This window comes from Rattus norvegicus, chromosome 12 (genome assembly GCF_036323735.1).
Source record: "Rattus norvegicus strain BN/NHsdMcwi chromosome 12, GRCr8, whole genome shotgun sequence".
Taxonomy (NCBI): Eukaryota; Metazoa; Chordata; class Mammalia; order Rodentia; family Muridae; genus Rattus; species Rattus norvegicus.
This window is the reverse complement of record NC_086030.1, coordinates 37,990,786-38,013,333: the sequence shown is the minus strand read 5'-3', so window position 1 is coordinate 38,013,333 and position 22,548 is coordinate 37,990,786. Positions and strand designations below refer to the sequence as shown.

Genomic DNA, 22,548 nt, shown 5'->3' with positions numbered 1-22,548 from the left:
CGCTCTCATAATGTAAACATGTGCCCTTCTGTGGTTGGTTCAGCGCCACATTGCTTTGCATGTCTGTGAGTTTTGCTGATTTTGTTGTTCAAAATGCCCCCAGCACAGTGCTGAAGCGCTGTCTGGAGTCCCCGAGCACAGGTTATGACATGCAAAGAAAATGTGTGTCAGATGAGCTCCTTCAGGCCTGAGCTGCAGTGAGTTGAATGTCAGCGAACCAAACAATATATCTTAAGCAAGATATAGAAATACACATTAAATAAGTTAATGTGGGGGCTGGGGATTTAGCTCAGTGGTAGAGCGCTTACCTAGGAAGCACAAGGCCCTGGGTTCGGGGTTCGGTCCCCAGCTCCGAAAAAAAGAACCAAAAAAAAAAAAAAAAAAAAGTTAATGTGTCCATTAATTGATGAAAAGGTCACAAACAGATACTCCCAGGAACCTCATATTCTCCTAAGAAAAGGCTCAATGTCCCCCAGTTTAGGGTCCAGTGTGACTTTGGACAACAAAAATACTTTGAATAGGACAACTCAACTGTCCAGGTAAGCATGAGGCATGGCAGATTTTACTCTTCAGTAGTGTTCACTCTACAGGGCCAGCTGCTTCCATGCCTGCAGATGGTCAGAACATCCAATAGGGAGCAAGAGCTTCGGCCTGGAGTTCAGAATCAGCCTCTGGGTTTCCCCTGCTGTGCTGTACCCATGATTCCTTGTTCTTTCTCCACAATTTGGAGATGGGGTGGCAGAGGGAGGTCACTCTGGAGGAATGCTGTGTGGAGCAGGCAGAACTTCATTAAAGAGCCTGTGCTGTGGCACTAATTTGTCAATGCTGTCATTTCTCCAAGGTTGTAGCTTGGGGTTTTGATTGTTACCGGATCCCTGCCTGCTGCTGGTTAACTTCCATTTTGTCCTCTGGCAAGGGCAACTGTGGCTATGAGTAATTTCAGCAAACGTCAGCCTTGCCCCTCCTCATAGCTCTCTGTGTCCACACCATAAAGGTTTAGCAGAGGTCTGTCCCAGTGTTTGCTGGGCTGGGCCTAAGGAAGTCAGCACCTTATACTCATTAGCAGACAAAGTGCTGCCACTGGCTGACTCAAAGGCATGAAGAAGACTCACTGGCAAACAGGGACCTTGGCTCCAGGCTAGTAGTGTGGCCTTGGGACATCCCTGCCTCTCATTCCTAACAGCCGTCCCCAACCCACCACCAGCATTGTCAGATGAAATTTCCACTAGCCTCCCCATCAGGTTTCAGAGCAATTTCTCACTTCCTGGCCCAGAAATCCTGCTCTGACAGGGCCATAGTAACTTCTGTAGAGTGTAAACAAAACCCTACACATGTTATGGCTGATCAAAACCCTACCTAACCCTCCATTTCCTGGCCCACCACATACATTTCCTCCTAGAATGGAATGAATCCTTTAAACTATAAGCCAAAATAAATCTTTCATCTCTTAAAAAAACAATTCTCCAAATATAACATCCCTGGAACACCATCCCTTTGGGACTTTCTTCAAACCACACTGAGTCCACATAAGCATCAAGTGAAATGCTACTCACCATATCCAATTCACATCTGCCCACTGTTGTAGAGAAACTCATTGTGATGGCTCACATCGAATATATAGATCATGCCAGTGCAATGGCTCATACCAGTAGGAAAACCAAAACCAAAACCAAAACCAAAACCAGTGTGTGGTATTAAAGCAGAAAAAGGTGGTATAGATCCCAACAGAGTCTGACTAAATCAAATGATCTTTCTCTGGAAAAATGAGAGGTTCAGGGACAACAGCAGGTACTGTGTGCAGTGTGTGTGTGTGTGTGTGTGTGTGTGTGTGTGTGTGTGTGTGTGTGTGTGACACTGTAGTTCAGAGGACATAAACAATACACAGATGCCTCACCCACTTTCCTTCTTGTTATCACAGAAAAAGCAGCCTAGTTTCCCAGAAAAGACAAAGTGTGCCTGTCTCTACATTTTAAAGAAAAAAGAAGAAAAAAGCAAACGAAAAGCCCACTGGAACTGGAGAGACAGCTTAGCAATTAAAGCATTGGCTTCTTTTCCAGAGGACCCAGGTTCAATTCCCAGCACCTGCAACCCTCTGTAACTCCAGTTCCAGGGGATCCAACACTCTTTCTGGCCTCTGTGGCCACTAGGCATACATACGGTGTACGGATATGCCTACAGGCAAAACACCCATACTTGCAAAGTAATTTAAATAAACCTTTTAAAAGGAACCACAAACATTTTTCCCATATGGAGTCTTGAAGCTGTCAACCGACGACGGGTTGACCTGAGATGAGGTTTTAGAACAAATCGGAACAGTATCTCTCCTGGCTCTATTTGAAAACATCCCTGGATATCCAGTAGAGGCTTAATCACCATCAGTCACATGACCTGAGGAGACGCTGGGCAAAGACCACCTAGTTGTTGGGGCCTAGAGGCAGAGGGGCAAAGCAGTTTGGGGGTGACTGTGTGCAAAGGATTGATCTCTCCTGTGCGGAGCTGAGATCTGATCTGCAGGTGCCCGATGGCCCCCTTGGGGTGGTCTTCCTGGTCATCAACATCAGTCTCTCTTGTTGGTGGCAAATGGCTGCCCTCGGGTGCAGGAGCACATAGTTCCTGGGCTCTTCCCAAAGCAACAAGCCAGCGATCTTGAAGCAACAGATGCTTTCTCTGCTAATCGCTACAAATAACTCCACATACTTCATTACTGGCTCTTCTTAAAGATTAAGCTGGGAAGCCTCAGCCGGATGGGCTGTTTAGGAAATCTGCCTGGTAGTAAACAGGCCTCTGGATAGGGAAGAAGGCAGCGCGACAGAGAAGGGGGCCAATACGAACTATAACCAGGGGAGGGCTCTTGGTTGTCTCTCACACTGTCTAGACAGCGTTTCCCCACATGCCTACTGGATGTGAAGCACTGGGGACAGAGAAATGGGATTTAGCCCTGGCCATCTGCAAAGTTACGGTCTAGCAGGGAGGCATGTAGAAACAGAAGCCTTCTTTCACCTGGTAACTCCAGATTAGGCCAGCTCAAAGATGGAGGGAAGGGAATCAACCTCCTCCAGCCAAGGCCAGGCAGACTAGCTCAGTCTCCTGCAGGGAAGAGGTGAAAAGGCTTGAGGAGACTGGGAAAAGCTCAAGGGAACCTAGAGGACTGGAACTTAAGAGTGTGACGAATGACACATCAGAAGGGAGACGGCTAGAATAAACAGGGAATTTTAGATTCCATAAGAAACAACCAAGACCAAGAAAAGCCACTCGACTCTTTAATTCGCATAGCAAGTTTAGGGAAAGGCAAACACGGAATCCAGACCTCTGGACTCCTCAACTCCCATTCTCTAACCCTAAGCCTCTCAAGTATTCACAGGCACAGAAGGGAAGGGAAGAGAAAGCTAGCTGCCCATGCAACATTCACCACCTGGGGAATCGACCTACAGCCAGGCCTTGGTCATCTCCACAGCAGGGAATGTGCTGTCCCAGTCATTTGGCAAAGTCACTCCCTCTCCCTCTGAGAGCAGCCCTTCCAAGTCCTTGCGTTTCTCTGCAGTGGGAGTGGTCTGGGTATCTATTACAACCCCCAAACACGGTTTCTTTACAAGAGAAAAGGATTTGTTCACAGCAGTCCAGGAACCAAACAAGGAAAGGTCAGGGAGGCAAGTGTCAGAAGAAATTCTGCTGCACACAGTGGGGCTGACCACAGTGGGAGGCCTCATGTGAATGGAACTCCACCTGGGAGCAGACCAGGCAGCCCGGGAGATAAGCTAGGCACATAAGTACCTATAAGGCGGACAGCAGTAAGAGCCACACTGATAGTAAAAGTGCTGTAGGGGGTTCAAAGCAGAGACAGGAGCCCAGAGCTGGGAGGTAGCTGCCATACATTTACTTCTTGAGGGAGGGGCTACCCTATCCGTTGGGGCAGAGGTGAGAAACTGGTCGTAAACAAAGGACGATGATTAGTTATGGTCTCTTGAAGAATCCAGTTTTGGGAGGCAGGTAGGCCTAAGAGTTTCGGAGATAAAGAGGGGGAATCAAGGAAGGAATCCTGGGATTTCAGGCAGCGGCAAGAAAGCTACTTTAAAGGGGCATAAAGCTAGAGGCCTTGCCTTCAAATGGCATTAGTCCACGATTTTTACTTGGGATGCGCATTTAGAATGGGGGAGATGTAGTTGTATACATTGGGGGAAGGGGGCATTTAAGTTTCCCTCCGGCTAGCTCCCCCCATCAGTCTTTCCGCCGATAGAAAAGAACGTGGGGTCCGTGGAAGAAGAAGTCGCCACCCCACCCGACACTAAGCATCTAGGATCTCTCAGGACATCTGAAAAGGGAGCTTTTGGGATGGAAAGGGGCCACACCCCATCCTTAGGCCCCAGTGCCCACCCAGTCTGGCAAGACTGCAGGGATGTCCTCCTGTACGGATGCAGAAGAAACCCAGACCATAGCTCTACCCAGCACTTCCTGCCAGCTCCGGAGAGTGGGGGGTCTCCTGGGACAAACCCTGCACTGCACACACACACCTGCCCCTTGACCTGCTGTGACACTTGTCCCTGGGGGAGGGGAAGGGGAGTCCTCCACAACCGAGGAATTTAGCACTCAGCATTCTTAGTCCGAACGGGGAGGGGATGGTCACTAGGCGATACCCGGGGCGGGGATCCCGCGCCGCACACGGTTCTTCCACGCGGAGTCCCGAGGGCCCGACAGCCGGACAGCAGGCCGCGCGCACCGTTGCCCGGCACTGCGGGCTCCCCCGGCCCCGGAAGGGCTGCCGTCCTCCCGCCCGTCCGCCCTCCCGCTCGCTCACTCACCCGCTCGGCGGGCCGCGCTCCGGGCTCCTTGGCCGCCGCCTCACGCCGCGTCCCGGGCAGCGCGGGCCCCACGGCCCCGGCCGGGCCGGCTGCACCCCGTGGACCCGCGCGCCCCCGCCGCCAGCTGGCCCCGCGCGAGCGTCCGGACGGCGGCGGGCATGCTCCGGGCCGTCGGCGGCAGCGCACGTGCTGGCGCGCGACTCGGACCGCCGGCCGCTGTGGCCTCTGTGAGCGCGGGCTGAGGGGACGCGGGCCGGGCCGGCTGGAGCGCTCTGAGCCGCGGCGCCGCCGTGCCCCCACGCGCCTCAGCGGCCGCTGCCTCCCGCGCGCGCCGGCCCGGCTCGCATTCCCTCAGTCGCGGCGGCGGCGGGCGGCGCCTCCTCAGGCCGCGCGGGGGAGCGGCGGGGGCGCGTCGCGGAGGAGCCGGGCCGCCGCCTGCGCCGGAAGAGCCGCTCCGACTCTGGCCCCGCACCGCCGAGCCCGCGCGCGGGAGGGCGAGGGGCGACCGCGCTCGGGGAGGGGGACCCGGGAGCTGGTGGTGGCTTCGGGGATTTTGGTTTTGATTCAACTCCTCAAGAGACAGGCGACACACTTAAGGAACAAGAAGTGGCGAGAGCCACAGGGCGCTGGGAATACTGGGGCAGGCCCCGTGCTGGGTCCTTGTGGAAACCTGAGGTCTTAGCCTTCAGCCGTCGAGTCCTTTGCAAAAGACTCCAGGCGGGAAAAAGTTAAAAAAAAAAAAAAAAAAAAAAAAAAAAAAAAAACCCGCCTGTTGGCCATCAGCAGCAGTGATCAGTAGTGGCGGCCTGACAAGGGTGTGCAGCTCAGGTCCCCACCTTCCAGAGAGCAGAATCAGGTCCAGAATCTTGATGCTCCTCTCCCATAGAACGCTCCATTTGCCACATTGAAAGACCAAGGTAGTCCTTGGTGAGGCTCAAAGAAAAAGCTAAGGGGTTTTGTGTGTGTGTGTGTTGTACAGTGACAGCCCTGTTTGTTAAAATTTGAAGCCATGGAACTAAGAAGTGCAAACCTAACACGCAGTGATGATTCCCATGTGGACAAGAGAGACAAGCTCGGTGGGTCACTGAACACTGCCCCCAAGACAATATCCAGACAAGGTCAGGGAGCAGAGGACCACACCGGGTGTTCATCTCCTCGGGCACAATGGTGACCGCAGACTAGGAAGGGCAGTTCACAGGATATGATGCCCACACCCAGACTAGTGAAGTTGTTCATTAGATACTCCCACTGTGAACTCACCAAAAGGTGCCCTAAGGTGCATTTAGAAACATTTACACACACACACACCCACACCCCTCCAGGTTGAGGCTCTATTCCAATGGTTGCTTGGAATTTAGCTCCTGTGTTAATTTTAGTATTCTCGAGACTGTTAACCAAACCATGCAGCTCCTGGGACTTGAAGATCATCATTAAAAACCAGCTCTCACAGACAGTATGAATAAACTCACAGATACCACAAAAGGTCATATCCACGAATATTTATTGAGTGCCTAAATGCAAGGTGGAGGATGATATGGTCCCTGCTCTCACAGAGCTTACAACTTCAGTTTATGAAAGACTGAAGAAGAAACAAAAACAAAAAAACGAAACCACGGCAAGCACTTCGTCTTTCCATCAGCAGCACAATATGAAGCAATGACTGTTTTTCACATTATGGGTCCCTGTTACAGTTCAAGTGTACAATGTAAGTAAAACAATTATCTTTGAAATCTGTAGTCATAGTGAAGGCATGGTAGGGAATGATCAGCAGACGCAAAGTTATGGCTTGATTCCTCATGTGTCTGAGGTCTCAGGTGAAATAAAGGGCAAGCCAGATGGGGGGGAAAAGCTTTTAGTGAGGTCCTAAGAACACTGGACTAGTCTAACAAGGTATCGAACTTCTCCATGTTGCTCTTGGCAGGGCAGGAAATAATTTCTGGCAGGGATTTAATCAGATTTGTAACATACAAAAGTGTGCATGATCCACTGACGAATGTGACTTCCAAAGGACCCTGTCTCTCACTCACTTTAAGGTTCGTAAAGACTTACAGCACAAAGTTGCACATTTAAAATGAGTGAAAACTGTTCTTGGGTCATGTGACACTTAGGATGAGGATACCTGGTTTTACTACATATTTGAATGCGGGGTTCAAAAGACAAGCAGCATTTGGCAAAGCTTTCCTAGGTTAAAAGGGTGACACTAGTCATGTCTGTAAATCCATATTTATGTCTGACACTCAGTGGCAGGCACCTCTTGCAGCTGGCCCATGGCTTTTAGGGGTCTAATCATGGGACCTTTGAAAGAAAAGTTACTTTAGTTAAGCTAACAATAAACGATAATGGAAAGAAGCCAATATTTATACTCAATAAATCCCATTCACCCATTAAGATTAAAATTCTTTCTGAATTTACATTTGATAGGTTAACTTTTTATACTTTTCAGTCATTCAATAAATAAATAGCATACCATGGATGCTCATTTAAAATCCAAGAAAACCCGTGATTTTAGCAAAGAGCAAAGATAACATAGACCACCCAACACAAATGACAGCCCAATGTAGCGATTGTAAGAAATCAACAACTTTAAAAAGAAATCACTGGGGGTTGGGGATTTAGCTCAGTGGTAGAGGGCTTGCCTAGAAAGCACAAGGCCCTGGGTTCAGTCCTCAGCTCTGGAAAAAAGAAAGAAAAAAAAAAAAAAAAGAAAAGAAAGAAATCACTGGGAATGTAGCTCAGTGGTGGAGTTGTCTAACATGTGTGTGTCCCTAGTATGCCTTTAAAAAAGGAATCAAGGGGCAAAAAGATGGTTTAGTGGTTGAGAGCACTAGCCCTTCTTCCTGAGGACCCAGGTTCAATTCCAAGCACCCACATGGCAGCTCACACCTGCCTGTAACTCCAGTTCCAGGGATCTGACGCCCTCACACAGATAATACATGCAGGCAAAACACCAGTGCACATAAAAAGTAATAAATCATTTTGAAAAATCACTATTTCAACATCCCTGTAATTGATTAATCTGAATCTTAATCTGTTTGGAGAACACTTAATTCACACTGGCCTATTTGAACTGAAAGGAATCTCCTATTCTTGGGTCTTTAAACTGAGGAAAGGGGGCCTGAGGCAGGGTGCGGCCCAGGTTTGCCAGGCTCCAAACCTCTCTTCTCTCTCAGCAGTGCATTAGCTATAACTAAGCTAATGCTTCACCTGGAGCCGTCCCTTCCAGCTCCGCTCTTGCAGACTGGCTTTGTACGGAGGGAGGGACAGATCTCCACAGCTGGAGAGTTCACTTTCTATGATCACGTTAAAAGGCACTTCCCGAAACTGCAGGCTCACGGAGGCTTTTATTTTTTTACTAGCTGCAGTACATCCCAGCATAGAAACAGTTTGCCTCTCTTGGGTGACAGATGCTCTCTAAGACAGCTACCCTGCCCACTTTTAGGCTGAGCTACTTTTTAGCTGAGTGTTCATAAGATATGCATTACTCAGGGGAGAGGGCACTGCAAGAATTCTCCGTGGTGTCTTTCTTTATAGCTATGAAGAAGAAACGAATAAAATTTGTTTCAAATAAGTAATTGATAGTTTAAATCTATTACACACTTTAGAAACTGAAGCATATGCTTTCTGAGAAGCACAGAAGATGTTTTGATGGCGCTCAATGCCTTTTTTTGGAATAAGCCAATTATAGGCACCTAAGAAGATAACTCCTTGGCAAGATAAAGCTACCACCTCATCTGAAGTGACAATTTCGTCTTAAGAATGCAGTTGACTACACAATGAAAGGAGGGAACAATGAGACAGACAAGAGCACTGGTAGCTTCTTCGGGCGGTCTTGTGTGTTGGTGCCAAGGCACGCGCCCTCATACACGTGGCGAGCACTCTGTCACTGCCTGTACATTACCCTCAGCTTGTTAGCTCTGTAAGTCACATGGGAGGGCAATCCCTTTATAAGCTCTAGTCACAAGCCACACAGGAGCTTGCTTAAAAGGAGCCTTTTGACTGCAACATAACTTTTTAAAGGCTGAAAGAAAAATCAAGAATAAAGGCACTTGCTTCTAATGATAAGGAATCCTGATTAAGTCTTCATTGGTTACAGAAGATGAGCTCAAAGATTAGGTATTACCCCAAGGGTCCCCTCCTGTCTGAGAGTCCCAAGCTGAATAAGCCCCAAGGTGAAGCTTTGGTGAGAAAGTGTTCAAAGACCATCCGAAACCCTGCTGAGACATATACACCGCAAGTGGGTTGCTAGGATGCCTTGGTTCGTTGTAACTACTCTCATTATAGAGAAAGAACTCAGAGGCAAACCAAAATCAGAAGCCTGAGCCCTGGCCCTGGAAACCAACTGTGAGAGCTCAGATGAGTCTGTCCGCAGATTCTGAGTACAAATACGTGGGTGCTGGGTTCGGACTGGTCACCAGAAAGTGAGTGGGCGAGCAGCCCAGACATCACCAACAGTCCCAACACAGACAGGATACTTGCTGCTCCAAGAGCAGAACAGCTTCTCCTGCCCACACAGTGCTCTTAGAGAGAGTTAGGGAATGCCAGTCAGGTGATGGGCTACAGTCTGCTGCAAGGCCCTGGGAAACACGCTAGCTCTGTCAGGACACATCCCCTGGCCATTATCAGTAGAGTAGAGAGCTCTGAGTACAGACCAATAGTTCTTACAGTAGCTATTATGAAGTGTTTTCTCTTTGGCAAGGGTGGGGTGGTGTGTAAGGTAAGGTTAAGAGGGTGAAATGTTTCGACGATGACTTTGGGAGCTAAAGCTTAATGTTTAATGGAAACGGGAGTTACCCTGAAGCAGTCCAAGGCAAGCCACAGCATAAAGCATGGATGACGGGCAGAAAACTCCAGCTCTCCCTGCCGCCTTCCATCTCTAGTCATTTTCTTCCCTCACAAACAGAACTGTTTTAGAGAAAGAAGTTATATTTCCATAGTTTTAAACTCTCCAACACTCGAGGACTACTAATTTATTTTTTATCATTTACTTACTGGGGTGGGAGAGGATGTGGATATGCCGGCATGGATGTAGAAGACGACCTGTGGGAGTCATCTCTTTCTCTGTGACATGTGGGTCCTGGACCTTGAACTGGTCTTCAGGCTTGGCGGCAAGCCCTTTCACCTGCTGAGCCTTCTTGCCAGCCCAGTTATTCTACTACTCACTTCAGGGATGTTTTTCACATAGGAATTGTGTTATCTTGTCTTAAAAACTTCTACAGAGCCTAAATGCAAACTGTACTATAATATTTTAAATATTTAGCATATTAGTCTATCCTTATGGAAGCTACTAAGCATTTATTTTAAAAATGAATTATATTTACAATGTAGAACAAGTTTATAAAATCAGTGTGCAAAGTTCATTGTAAAAGGATAACACTATTTCTTTAGAAACAAGCTGCCTCCCCATTTACATTTCCGTATTGTTGATAGAAATTGGACACATAGGCTATTTAAAAATAATGCTTTTTAAATAGTAAAATATACAAGAGGTTCCTGAGCATAACAAAAATATCTTGAAAATATGTGGCCATTTTAAGTATAAAATAGCAGGTGTAAGAATAGCATGATTGTAAAACTACTGTTTGAAGGCTTATAAACAGTAGAAAAGAGCTTGCCTTTTCCGAGTGCATAATTGTACATTAGTGCAAACAAAAATGTCTCAAGTTTAATGGCTACCAGTCTCAGAGATTTGCAGAGCTTCGCAAAACATGAAACTTCTTGAGTGTCATTCGAACTGAACCCAGTTCACGATTGATCTTTTCCAAACGATCTTCCAAGGCCTCCTAGGTAAGAGTAATGGGAAAGGGGTAATGAGACTCCACATCAAATCCTCTGGGTCTATACTCGACAGCCGCCATCTACGGACCGTTAGGGTGCAGCATGAGAGCAAGTATACACATAAAAAGGGCAGATTTTACTTTCTACACAAGTCTTTTATTTTTATTCATTTGTTTGTTTATTTTTTGAGACAAGGCTTCTCTGTGTGGCCTTGGCTGTCCTAGAACTAGCTCTGTAGACCAGGCAGGCCTCAAAATCACAGCAATCCACCTGTCTCTGCCTCCAGAATGGTGGGATAAAAGTCATGAGCCACCACTGCCTGGCCATCATTCTTCTCAAACTGAACAATGGATTGGCTTCTCAGCCCTTCCAAATAAGCAGGGCAATTTAAGTATCCTCTATCTGACTGGCATTCTTGCCATATGGGAATTCTGCACAGCAGTGTGGCCATGAGAGGGGTAACGATCTGAGACCGTACGTGCAGAGCCTAAAGGTGCTCTTCACCAATCACCAGAGAAGCGTGAGCACTGGATGTGGCTGTAGTCATGACACGCATCCCAAGTAACCTGACAAAAGTTCCTTTAAAAAGTTATCGGAGACTTCAGGAAAAAGGATTCAACAACTAATTAATGAGGAGGAAATGCAGCTAATGACCCCTGGACTATATATTTACCCTTCTAGATAACATATTTCATATGGACTCAAGGTATCCTGAAATAAAGCTTGCTGTGTTTAACAATTTTAACAAGACAATCGAATGTCTGCTGTAAAACACAGGTGACCAAAGAGAAGGACCACCGTCTTCTTCCCTGTTTCTCTGGCATATATGCACATCCTTTTTAGAAGGAAAAACCTAGTGTGGAAGGTTTCAAATACTGTTTCCTTTGAACTTCCTTGGCATGTTATAAAGTGTCTTCTGACAACATCTTCCTAAATTAATGTACAATATTCCTTTGCAAGTCACACATTTAACCAGGAATCTTTCCATGGAAGTTTAGGTCGCTTCTAATTTTGGACACTATAAATAAGGCTGCAGTACATGTCTTCTCTTTGCAGTAGCTATAAATACTGCCTTTGCAATCACTGGCAGACAGGGGAAAAAAGCACTTTGGTTCAAAGAAAGGCAAATTTCTTCATTCCAGAAAGTCTGTGGTGATTAGTACTTGCACTGTCTACATTCTAGGAATTGTTCTGAAAAACACAATAAAACACCTGATAATTGGGCAAGTGATGTACATGCTTCTTAGAGACTCAGAGCTAGTGAAACAGAGGCAGGACGCTGAGGAATTCAAAGCCAGCCTAGGACCGTACCTCAAAGAAACTAAAACTAAACCTACTAATGTAATTAGGGAGAAAAAAAATATTACGTTAGCAGGTTATTTTCCATTTCTCTCTTTTTATTAACAGAAGTCTCTGTAGGGATGGAGAGAGGGCTCAGCAGTCAAGAGGACTTCCTGCTCTTGCAGAGGACCCAAGTTTGATTCCCAGCACCCACATGTTGGCTCACAACAGGCTGTAACTCCAGTTCCAGGGATCTGTGCCCTCTTCTGGCCTCCTTGAGCACCAGGCACACATGTAGGGCACAGATATACATGCAGGAGAACACCCACAGACATGAAATAATTTTTAAAAAGAATGAAGCCAGGCGTGGTCACACACCATTAGTCCTGGGGCAAAGGCAGACAGATCTCTGTGAGTTCAAGGCCAGCCTGTTCTACAGAGTGAGTTCTAGGACAGCCTGGGCCACACAAAGAAACCCTGTCTGGAAAAACAAAACTAACTAATTAAAAATATATAACAACAACGACAACAAAAATAAGGACAAGTCTAAAGTAGACCATACTGACCTTGAATTCAATGTGTGGTTGCTGCTGTTCTTGAACTTCGGTTCCTGCCTCCACCTCTCTATGGACTACGTGTGTGCATCACCATATCCAGTTACTTGGGGGTGGGGAGGGTTGGGATGGGATTCACACGGTAGACAAATCCCAACCGCTGTGTCTCCAACCCATCTTATTTTTTTGAGACAGGGTGAACAGCCTAGGGTGGCTTCCTAAGAGGATCCTGCTGCCTCGGCCTGCTGAGCGCAGGGATGACAAGTGGTGAGCAACCCTCCCCGCTTCGGGGTGTGATTCTGAAGAGCAGGCTGAGTGTCTTCATCAGTGGTGCTGGGGGTAAAGGCATGGCCTATGCACCACACAGTAACTGCCACGGCCCTGCTCTAGGATGAGGCTGCACACTTCTCCCCGGGCCCAGCTCTACCCTCTCTCCCTTACCCACATCCTCCATCCCTTTCTCGATGCCACTTACTTTCTTAGTGAGATATGACATACTTGAAGAGACTCTAACACCTCGCAGAAGTCTTGTAAGAACAGAGCAATGATGTTCATTATGGGAAACATACTAAGGATTTCATAATGAGCTAGGATTGAAATAGCCCCACATTTCCTCTGCCCCTCTGCTTTCCTAGAAAAGTACCGTGAATTTCCTATGTTGAATTTTATAAATTATTCAATAAAATGATGGTGAGAGGGCTCAGCAGGTAAGATTACTTACCATCAACCCTCATAGCCTGAGTTTGATCCCTGGGATCAACGAGGAGGAGGAAAGAGACAAGCAGCACCACAAACGACATCTATATATGAATCATGGAATGTGAATGCCCCCTAGCATCACACACACACATAACAATAAATAAAATCAATTTTAAAAATTAACTTTCATGGATGTGAGGATGATCTGGCTGGGTAGGCATGTGTCCCCTTTCCTCCCCGACCACTCCATGTGCAGTCCTTCCGAAGCTGTAACAAAGAGGACAACCTTCCCCAAATAGAGTAGGCCAGGCTTCTATCAAGTCTGTATGAGTGGCGGAGTTTCCCATCAGAACCTCCAAACAAGCTCTCACAAGCAATTCCATTAGCTAGAGATGGCTCGGGGGTTAAGAGCAATGCCATGTGCGTGCTGGGAATTGAGCTGACCTCCACAGACACCAAGCATTTATACAGTGCACATATAAACACACAGGCAAATCATCACATAAACCGACCATCTGCTCCTGAGTATGGAATCACATCTCTCTAGCTGCCTTTCCAATCACGACAGTCATTCCGTTTGTGAAGCACAACTGTTTTCAGGGCTTATAGATGGAGAGGGTCAGAAGTCATTGACAGATGGTGGTGGAGAAAGACAAGCAATCAGACAAGGAGGCAGCTCTTACTGAGCAATGTAAAATCTGTCACAGGTTTCTGTTGGGCTGAGGAGAACTCCCTAGCAAGCCCAAGGCCCTGGGCTTTGTTACTAGTACCTTACTAAACAAACAACAAAGGTATGCTATTTGCTACCATGAACAAATACTATTTTACGTCTTAAGTCAAAAATTAATTTTATTCCTGACAGCAAAGGTAGCTATGGAATAACTAAAACTATCAAATACTGACTGCACAGGGTAGCAGCTTTGATTGGCACATTAGTAGCTGTGCTGGTGTGAATAAGACAGTTCTCATAGGCACATACATTTGAATACTTGGTCACCTATTGGTGGAACTGTTTGGAAAGGATTAGGAGGTGTGGCCTTGTTGGAGGAGGTGTGGCCTTGTTGGAGGAGGTGTGGCCTTGTTGGAGGAGGTGTGGCCTTGTTGGAGGAGGTGTGGCCTTGTTGGAGGAGGTGTGGCCTTGTTGGAGGAGGTGTGGCCTTGTTGGAGGAGGTATGGCCTTGTTGGAGGAGGTGTGGCCTTGTTGGAGGAGGTGTGGCCTCATTGGAGGTGGGGGCACAAAACTGTGAATGCTTCCTGCTATCCCTACTGTACTCTTTATTTCCTGTTTGGTGTCAAGATATGAGCTCTCAGCTGCTATTTCAGCTACCTATCTTTCACTTTGCCTTCACAAGACTCTCACCCTCTGGAGCTGTAAGCCAAAATAAAAGATCCCTTCTGTAAGCTGCACTGGTCGTGGTGCTGTATCACCACACTAGAAAAGTAACGAACACAGTGGGCCATGCTGTAAGACTCTGCCTGGAGTACTGGCTCACTCCGCCCTCTCATGCAGCTCACTGTAAGTGGTCTCACCTGATTTAGTCTTGTTTGTAAAGTGATTCTTCCTCCAGGAGATGGCATTCGGCTTAGTGCTGCCTCGATCTGTCAACAAGAGAAATTGTTCAAATAAAAACCAAAGAATTCTAATTACTGGCAGTGAGCTTTCTGAGACAGAAAGGAAAAAAAAGATTTCAGCTTAGCATTTTCTTGTCCTTTTTGACTTAAGTTGCCTCCATCGTGTGGCTTAAGGACACTTGTAGTGCAGTCTGATACTCACTCCACAGTACTAAATACACAAGGCAAATTCCCCATGATAGGTCTGACACAATGATATCCTTTGTGGTGGTTTGAATAAGAATGGCCCCCATAGGCGCACATATATGAATGCTTAGTCATCAGGGATTAGGAGGTGTGGCCTTGATGGAGGAAGTGTTACTGGGGTGGGTTCACAACTCTGATGCCCTCTTCTGGCACACAAGTGTACCTGCAGACAGAGCACTCATACACATAAAAGAAATAAATCTTTTGGGGTTGGGGATTTAGCTCAGTGGTAGAGCGCTTGCCTAGGAAGCGCAAGGCCCTGGGTTCGGTCCCCAGCTCCGAAAAAAAAAAAAGAACCAAAAAAAAAAAAAATAAATCTTTTTTTAAACAAACAAACAAACAAACAAACAAAGCCCAAGCCAAGACCAGAGCAGCTCTCCTTGCTGCCTGCAGATCTTGATGTAGAACTCTTAGCTACTATTCCAGCACCACGTCAACATGATGCCACCATGCTCCGTGCCAGGACAATAATGGTCTGAACCCATGAGCCAGCCCCAATTGAATGCTTTCTTTTATAAGAGCTGCCTTAGTCATGGTGTCTCTTCACAGCAGTAGAACAGTGGGTGACTGGGGCATTCTTGTTTTTTACTTTTTTTCTGCAAGTGGCTTATGTTTCTGTGTTTGGTTTGCTGTTACTTTTAGAGACAGGTCTCACCATATAGCCCGAGCTGACTTGTGACTTGTGATCTTTCTGCGTCAGCCTCTCAAGAGCTGAGACACAAGCACATACCACACCATGCCTAGCTTAGCCATTACCTTCCGACTATTCCCTAGACAGACGCATTAGGTTCAGAAAAACAATGTTTTAAGTATTTTTAAATACAATGGTTTGTTTTACCTGGTCTTTTTCTTTTGTAAGTTCATCAAAAAACCGCTCCGTTTCAGCTAGGGTCCTAATCTTTGCGGTATATTCAAAATCGTTATCCTGTGATGCTGCTGATGCCGGCTTGCACTGCTCAAGGCTAAGTGATTTACTCTTCTCCCAGGCTTGTTTCGTGGACACTTTCTTCAAGCCATTTGCTGAGTGTTCAGGACAAGAGCTAGGATTAACAGGGTCATCACTGGTTTTTTCTGAAAAGAAAAGAAAAGAAAAGAGAAGAGAAGAGAAGAGAAGAGAAGAGAAGAGAAGAGAAGAGAAGAGAAGAAATGTCTTATGTTTCTTATTAGTTTTTCTAATAGGACTGATTATACATTAACTATCCAGCTTGACCGCACTCCCTGAAAGGAACTGCTCTATGGCCTAAACCACAACAAACGGAGAAGCTTCTCTTCTTTCTTCTTTCTTCCCTCCTGGTTCCTTGAAACAGCGTCTCACACTGATCTAGGTTACCCTGGCACTCATTAAGTAGTCCAAAATGGCCTTGAAGTCATAGTAATTCTCCTGCTGCTGCCACGAGAGCTGGTATGAAAGACGTGAACCACCACCCCGAAGTGAAGAACATGAACTCTGTACTTTATCACTCAGGAACTCTGAAAGGCTTACCCTCTGCTGAATAATTTTCAAAAGTTCTCTTAATGATTTCAAACAAACTTTATGTAAATATAATTCAGTTTAGGAAAGTTTAAAAACAATGACTTATCACACTTGGAGACATGCCCTAAACCCTGATACATTTAATATCATTACATGAAGTGACTTCATACAGCTTTTAAGTTTATCTTAGCGCCAGTGCAAAGGGGGAGCTGGGCAGTACTGTCCTGGCGATGACGATCAGCGCCTCATGCCTCGGCTTCCCAACCTGCCCGTGAGCACCCGCACAGCAGGCATAGCGACCAAGGCTCAGGTAGAGACATCTTCAGAGCCTTACAAAGACACCAGGATTTTGGGAAACAAATGCCTCTAGCTGTAACTATCAATTTTTAGGAAAGATACCTTCCATGTCATCAAGAAACTGGAGCTGCTTCCGTGGACTGGTTTGTTGTAACGTGGACACAGGAACAGTATCTAAATCATCCAAAAGGATATCAAATCTAGTGAATGAAGCAAGTTACTCGTGAGAAAAATGTGAGGTGAGTTTTCCTATCCCTCTAGAGAGCTGAGCTGGTTCCCCAGTGAACTCACAGCTACACTCAAAGCTCGTCATATGACTGCCAAAGCTCACACTGACTCTGGCTTTCCTGACACAAGGTTCTATTTCTACCTCAGAAACTTAAGGCACTGGCTGCTGTGCACCCTCCGACCTCCATGACAAGCTTCCGGAATAGGCAGGGCAGGCAGGAGTGCCCAACTTGCTCAGAGGGTCAAAGTGAGGTTCACCATGCTTAGGTCCCTGCATCTAGACTCCAGTGGTCAAGTCCTTCCCAGTTCATCACTCACGGCTGGCCTCCTTCAGGAGTGGATACCCTGCGTCTAGAGACAGACGCCTGCCACCCTCACACTATCGGGCACCAAAATGTCCCTGTATCACACTCCTCCTCCGGCACACATAGAGCCTCTTCTACATCTAACTCTGCTGAGGTGCTGAGGCGGCCCTCAAGATCTAGCAAGAGCAAGTTTCCACGTTAAACACGATTGTCACACATTAAAATACCTGATTTTCCATATGACACTCACGTCGTGGACCTAAAGCCACAGGGCCCCACTGACAACTGAGCAATCGGCAACAGCTAGAGCCACACTGATGGCTCAGAATCACGGGGGTCAGGAAGACGGTTCACAGACAAAGGCACCTGACCCTAAACTTGATGTCCTGAGTTCAATCCCCAAAACCCACATGGGGAAGGAGAGCACCAGCTCTACAAGTTGTCCTCTGTTGTGCACAAACTCACCATGGCACACACGCTTACACAAGCACACACCAGCATGTGTACACGCATGCGCACACACACACACACACACACACACACACACACACTCAATAAAATGTTTTTAAAATGTATTTTTAGTCCCACAACTTTACAGAACTTACCGAACTGGACTGTTTTCATTTTTGCTAAGGAGATGACTAAATCCTGGGGACAAATTTTCTTTAGGGGACCGCTTAGGACTATAAGCCACGGTCACTGGCGTCAACATAATCTCTCTTTTTGCTAAAGAAGAAAGCAGAGAAGCAATGTCATTTCCATCTGTGTTATGTTGGCAGAACTCATTTTACAAATAATGAAATTCCATAGCAAAACTTGACAGTGTTGCAGAGGACACAAAATAAAAATAAAACAGCCTTGGGGTTGGGGATTTAGCTCAGTGGTAGAGCGCTTACCTAGGAAGCGCAAGGCCCTGGGTTCGGTCCCCAGCTCCGAAAAAAAAGAACCAAAAAAAAAAATAAAAAATAAAAAATAAAACAGCCCATAATTCTAATGTCTAGAGGCAACCCCTGCCGATGTTTTAGCATGCCAGACTATAGGCTCAGCACTCTGCCTCAAAACTGGTTTTTCAAGATTTTAGAAGTCGAGTGGAAATCGGAGAGAAAGGCCAGCGCAGGAGAGATTGTTCCTGGAACACAGGAAAGACAGGATTCCCTGAGCAGTGGGAGCATAGACACTGCGGACAGGAAAGTCAACGCTTAGGCTTTAGAGCAAGCCGGGAACTGTGGGGAGGAAAAGCTACAGACGCAGGTAGAGGGAAGAGATGTAAAAAGGAATCTTCTCTGACCTCCGTAAACTGTCTCAATTAGTGAAAACAGCTATGGACGTTAAACTCACAAAAGCTTTTGGCTTTTCTGAACCAACTTCTTTTTCTTACGATACTAAGGACCCTATCTGTGCTAGGCCGGGGCTCCACCACTGGGCTACAGCCCAAGCCCTTTTAACTTTTTATTTGAAGACAAGGGCTTGCCACGCTGAAGGCTAACCTTGAATTCGCTTGGTAGCTCAGGTAGACCTTGAACCTTAACCCTTAGGTAGCTGGAATGGCAGCCCTCTATTCCAGGACTAGCATAACCTTAACCCTTAGGTAGCTGGGATGGCGGTCTCTACTCCAGGCCTGGCATAACCTTAACCCTTAGGTAGCTGGGATGGCAGCCCTCTACTCCAGGCCTGGCATAACCTTAACCCTTAGGTAGCTGGGATGGCAGCCCTCTACTCCAGGCCTGGCATAACCTTAACCCTTAGGAAGCTGGGATGGCAGCCCTCTACTCCAGGCCTGGCATAACCTTAACCCTTAGGAAGCTGGGATGGCAGCCCTCTACTCCAGGCCTGGCACAGGTTAGGTTTGCAGTATCTGTGCTCCCAGACAATTTCACTCTCTGGCCCTGCTCGGGGACCCCATCCATGCTCAGCGTACTCTGTGAGGCTGACAGCGCAGTGAAACAGTAAAAGTACCCGGGAAAAGTCACTCTCCCTAGCCCAAGGCACACATCTCTTACTTGGAGTGTTGGCTTTCCGATTGGAAGGTGGGAGAGACGATGACCTCTGTGAAGCTGAACTCTGTCTCTTTGGTCTCTGCTGGGCACATTTCTCTGGGGAACGGCCTGTATTGACTGAAGGTTCAGTCTGCCGAGGATTCACTAATTCTGCATCAGACAAACACACAAAATAATAAGCCAAACCTGGTTTCCGCCATCTGCTTTTCACAATTGTCACGGCGCAAGGTCCTCCACAGAGCGAGTGCTCTGCTCGAAGCACTGCTATGCAGGCTGCAGTCGTAATTTGCAAATGCACTGCGTATGACCATAAGATGCTTGAGAAGGAGTTTATCATCCTGGCTTCCTGCTGCAACTGGCATTCAAGGTGAGTGCTTGCAGGGTTTATTTTTAGGAAGCAGACTCCTAATGTGTTTACTAGAAGATGCTGCTGTGGGACACGGCACCACAGATCTCAGGGTGTGCCTGGTAGGTCTGAGAAGTGAGCATAGAGCCACTCTGTAGAGAGAGCAAAAAAGCCAGGCATGGAAGCTAAGCCCAGCGCTGGGGAGGTGGAGGAAAGAGATCAGAAATCAAGGTTACCCTCAGCAACTTAATGAGTTCCAGGCTAGTCTGGGCTCCATGAGACCTTGTCTCACGTAGGAAGAGGCATGGAGGACAGAGATAAAGATAGAGGGAGGAGACAGAGAGTACTACTGTCCTAGACATGTTGGGAAAAGCACACCTTGAAAGATAGTCTTCTTCCTCTCTATAGATGGCTCAGTAATCACACACAAAAAAAGGAAAAGAGAAAAAAACTTTTCTGTTTTTGTATAATTTTAGACACTGTGGGTTTTGTTACCTCAGCCTCCAAGTGCTGGGAAAATAGGCATGTACTCCCACTGCCCATTAAACTCCTCGTTTTATTACTATAAATGACTGCCAGCATTTCTCAATATGTGCAAGTAAGACAGATAGAGACGCTTACTCAGTAGTCCAGGCAGGGTGTGACATCAATCCTCCTATATACCACATAGAACTGGATTACATGCCTGTGCGCCCAGCTCATGAAGACATTATTATTACTATCATTATTATTATTATCATCATCATCATCATCATTATTATCATCATCATCATATGTAGGTGTGTATGTCAGCATACAGGTATGTGCACATGACTGCAGGTGCCTACAGAGGTTAGAGACCTCACATCCCTGGAACTAGAGTTAGCAGACGGTTGGAAGCTACCACGTAGGTGCTGGGAACTGAACTCAGGTCCTCTGCAAGAGCAAGCACTGTTAACCACTGAGCCATCGCAGTGTAGGCCTCTTTAATAACCAGAATATGATACGCAGCTTGCTTTGCTTTATATAAAAGGTACGTGCTATGCTAGGACAATGACAAATTATTGTTATGGGTCAGTTACCTATGAAACGGGGCTGGAACAGTGTCATAAATAAGGACTTCATTTCGTTATCTGAGAGTCTTATTTTTTTGTTTGTTTCTTTTTTTCGGAGCTGGGGACCGAACCCAGGGCCTTGCGCTTCCTAGGTAAGCGCTCTACCACTGAGCTAAATCCCCAGCCCCAAGAGTCTTATTTTTTGAGGCAGGTTTTCACTGTGTCGCTCTGACGGACATGGCACATACTAAGTAAGCTAGGCTGGCCTCCAACTCCTGCCTCTGCCTCGAAAGTGCTGGGATTAAAGGCATACAGTGCCATGCTTGGATGAAAATCTAATATCAAAGGACATAATATAAATCAAAGAGGAGAGCAGATACCTTTCCCTTCCTTTCTAAGAAGACGAAAAGCGGGGCTGGGGATTTAGCTCAGTGGTAGAGCACTTACCTAGGAAGCGCAAGGCCCTGGGTTCGGTCCCCAGCTCCGAAAAAAAGAACCAAAAAAAAAAAAAAAGAAGAAGAAGACGAAAAGCATTCTACTTACCACTCTTGCAGAGGCTTGGCTCCAGCTCTCGGCACCCACAGAGCGGCTCACAAGCATTCACAACCCCGGCTCCAGGAAGTCCCATGCGCACCAGGTGTGCATGCGGTGCACATTCACACGGGCAGGCAAACACTCATGGACGTAAAATAAAATCAGTCTTAAAATTAAAAAGGAAATACTTACTACTTGAGGAGTCCTCTTTCTCTGTCTGTGTCCCCCAATTTTTAAACAGTCTTTCTTCATCAAGTTCCTTTAAAGCCTTAATGATTGGTGGAGTGTCTGGTGCGTCCCTCTTCTTTTTAATCAATAAGCTTGCTGGTGACTTTCCAAGTGAAGAGTCCTTTTCTGGAGGAGAATGGTATCTAAAACAGTAGCTACAATTGTAACTCCTGCGGGCTTAACGTTTGCACGCCCCTACCCCATAACGCCCAGATAACAGCCTCACTTAGCTGCAAGCATTTGGAGTTGGAGCCTTAACAAGAATGGAGATTAGACAGGCCATGAGAGAGAAGCCCTATGACGGGACTGAAGGTCCGTATAGAAGGAGGAGGAGGACAGCCTTGGCGGTGCACACATGGTTGTAAACCCAGTATTCGGGAGGCTGAAGCAGGAGGATGGTCAAGAGTTCCAGGCCAACCTTGAATACACAGCAAGACTTGCCTCAAAAATAAAAAATATCTGGTCTCAGGAGGTCCCCGCACAGGGCACTCTGTCTGGTCACACCACGAACAGGCCATGTCAAACAGCCAGGAAGGAGGAAGGTCCTCTCCAAGACCTTTGCCACGCTGGCACCCAAATTGGAGAAATCCATAAACATTTAAGTCTATATTTGTTAGTTAGAGCAAAGCATGCTAAGTTTACTAGGACAGTCAGGAAATAACAGGAGAGTTCCGTTTACCTCCATATGGATGCTATTATAATACAAGTCATTAAAACTGACCCCAGGGGTTGGGGATTTAGCTCAGTGGTAGAGCACTTGCCTAGCAAGCACAAGGCCCTGGGTTCGGTCCCCAGCTCCGAAAAAAAGAAAAAAAAAAAAAAATGACCCCGAACACAGCAAGCCAGTCCTTTAAACAAGCTAGCATACATGAACATTTCTATCCATATGGAATCCAGAGTACACTGCTGAGCTTGCTCAGGCTACCCCAAGAGTGAGAGGATGATCCTGTTGTCCTTAACAAGTCTGCACTTGCCCCTGAGCTCAGGCAGAGAAGCACTGCAAAGCCTACGGAGGGAAAATATCCTAAAGCATTGGCCTCTCGGGCCCAAGAAGATGGATCCACTGCTAAGAGAGCTTACGATGCGAACAAAGCAAAACTAAACCACAGAAATTATGCTCTAAAAGATAAGACAGTAAAAGATCAACAAGGGGATGTGGTGGCGCCTGCTGGAATGCCAGCC

The 22,548-nt window shown here is 46.8% G+C and overlaps 2 protein-coding genes across 19 annotated transcripts in view; both read right to left on the bottom strand.

Annotated features, from left to right (window-relative positions):
• Pitpnm2 (phosphatidylinositol transfer protein, membrane-associated 2) overlaps positions 1 to 4,935 on the bottom strand; it is a 131,648-nt gene extending 126,713 nt beyond the window's left edge. For 5 of the 7 annotated variants that reach the window (XM_039089445.2, XM_039089453.2, XM_063271306.1 and 2 more), the window contains exon 1: positions 4,797 to 4,935. The gene's annotated coding sequence lies outside the window, so the exon portion shown is untranslated. The remainder of the gene's footprint in view (positions 1 to 4,796) is intronic. The other 2 variants (XM_039089447.2, XM_063271304.1) reach the window with 1 other exon arrangement.
• A 1,345-nt stretch (positions 4,936 to 6,280) lies between these two features.
• Mphosph9 (M-phase phosphoprotein 9) overlaps positions 6,281 to 22,548 on the bottom strand; it is a 70,612-nt gene continuing 54,344 nt past the window's right edge. For 9 of the 12 annotated variants that reach the window (XM_063271174.1, XM_039089226.2, XM_039089233.2 and 6 more), the window contains exons 17-23: positions 21,331 to 21,509; positions 19,228 to 19,374; positions 17,833 to 17,953; positions 16,797 to 16,894; positions 15,762 to 15,994; positions 14,636 to 14,704; positions 6,281 to 10,576 (exon numbers count right to left, since the gene is read on the bottom strand). In XM_063271174.1, the coding sequence (XP_063127244.1) occupies positions 10,475 to 10,576; positions 14,636 to 14,704; positions 15,762 to 15,994; positions 16,797 to 16,894; positions 17,833 to 17,953; positions 19,228 to 19,374; positions 21,331 to 21,509 (949 nt within the window). In that variant the 3' untranslated portion in view covers positions 6,281 to 10,474. Of the gene's footprint in view, positions 10,577 to 14,635; positions 14,705 to 15,761; positions 15,995 to 16,796; positions 16,895 to 17,832; positions 17,954 to 19,227; positions 19,375 to 21,330; positions 21,510 to 22,548 lie in introns of those variants that run through there. The other 3 variants (NM_001170554.1, XM_039089234.2, XR_005491618.2) reach the window with 3 other exon arrangements.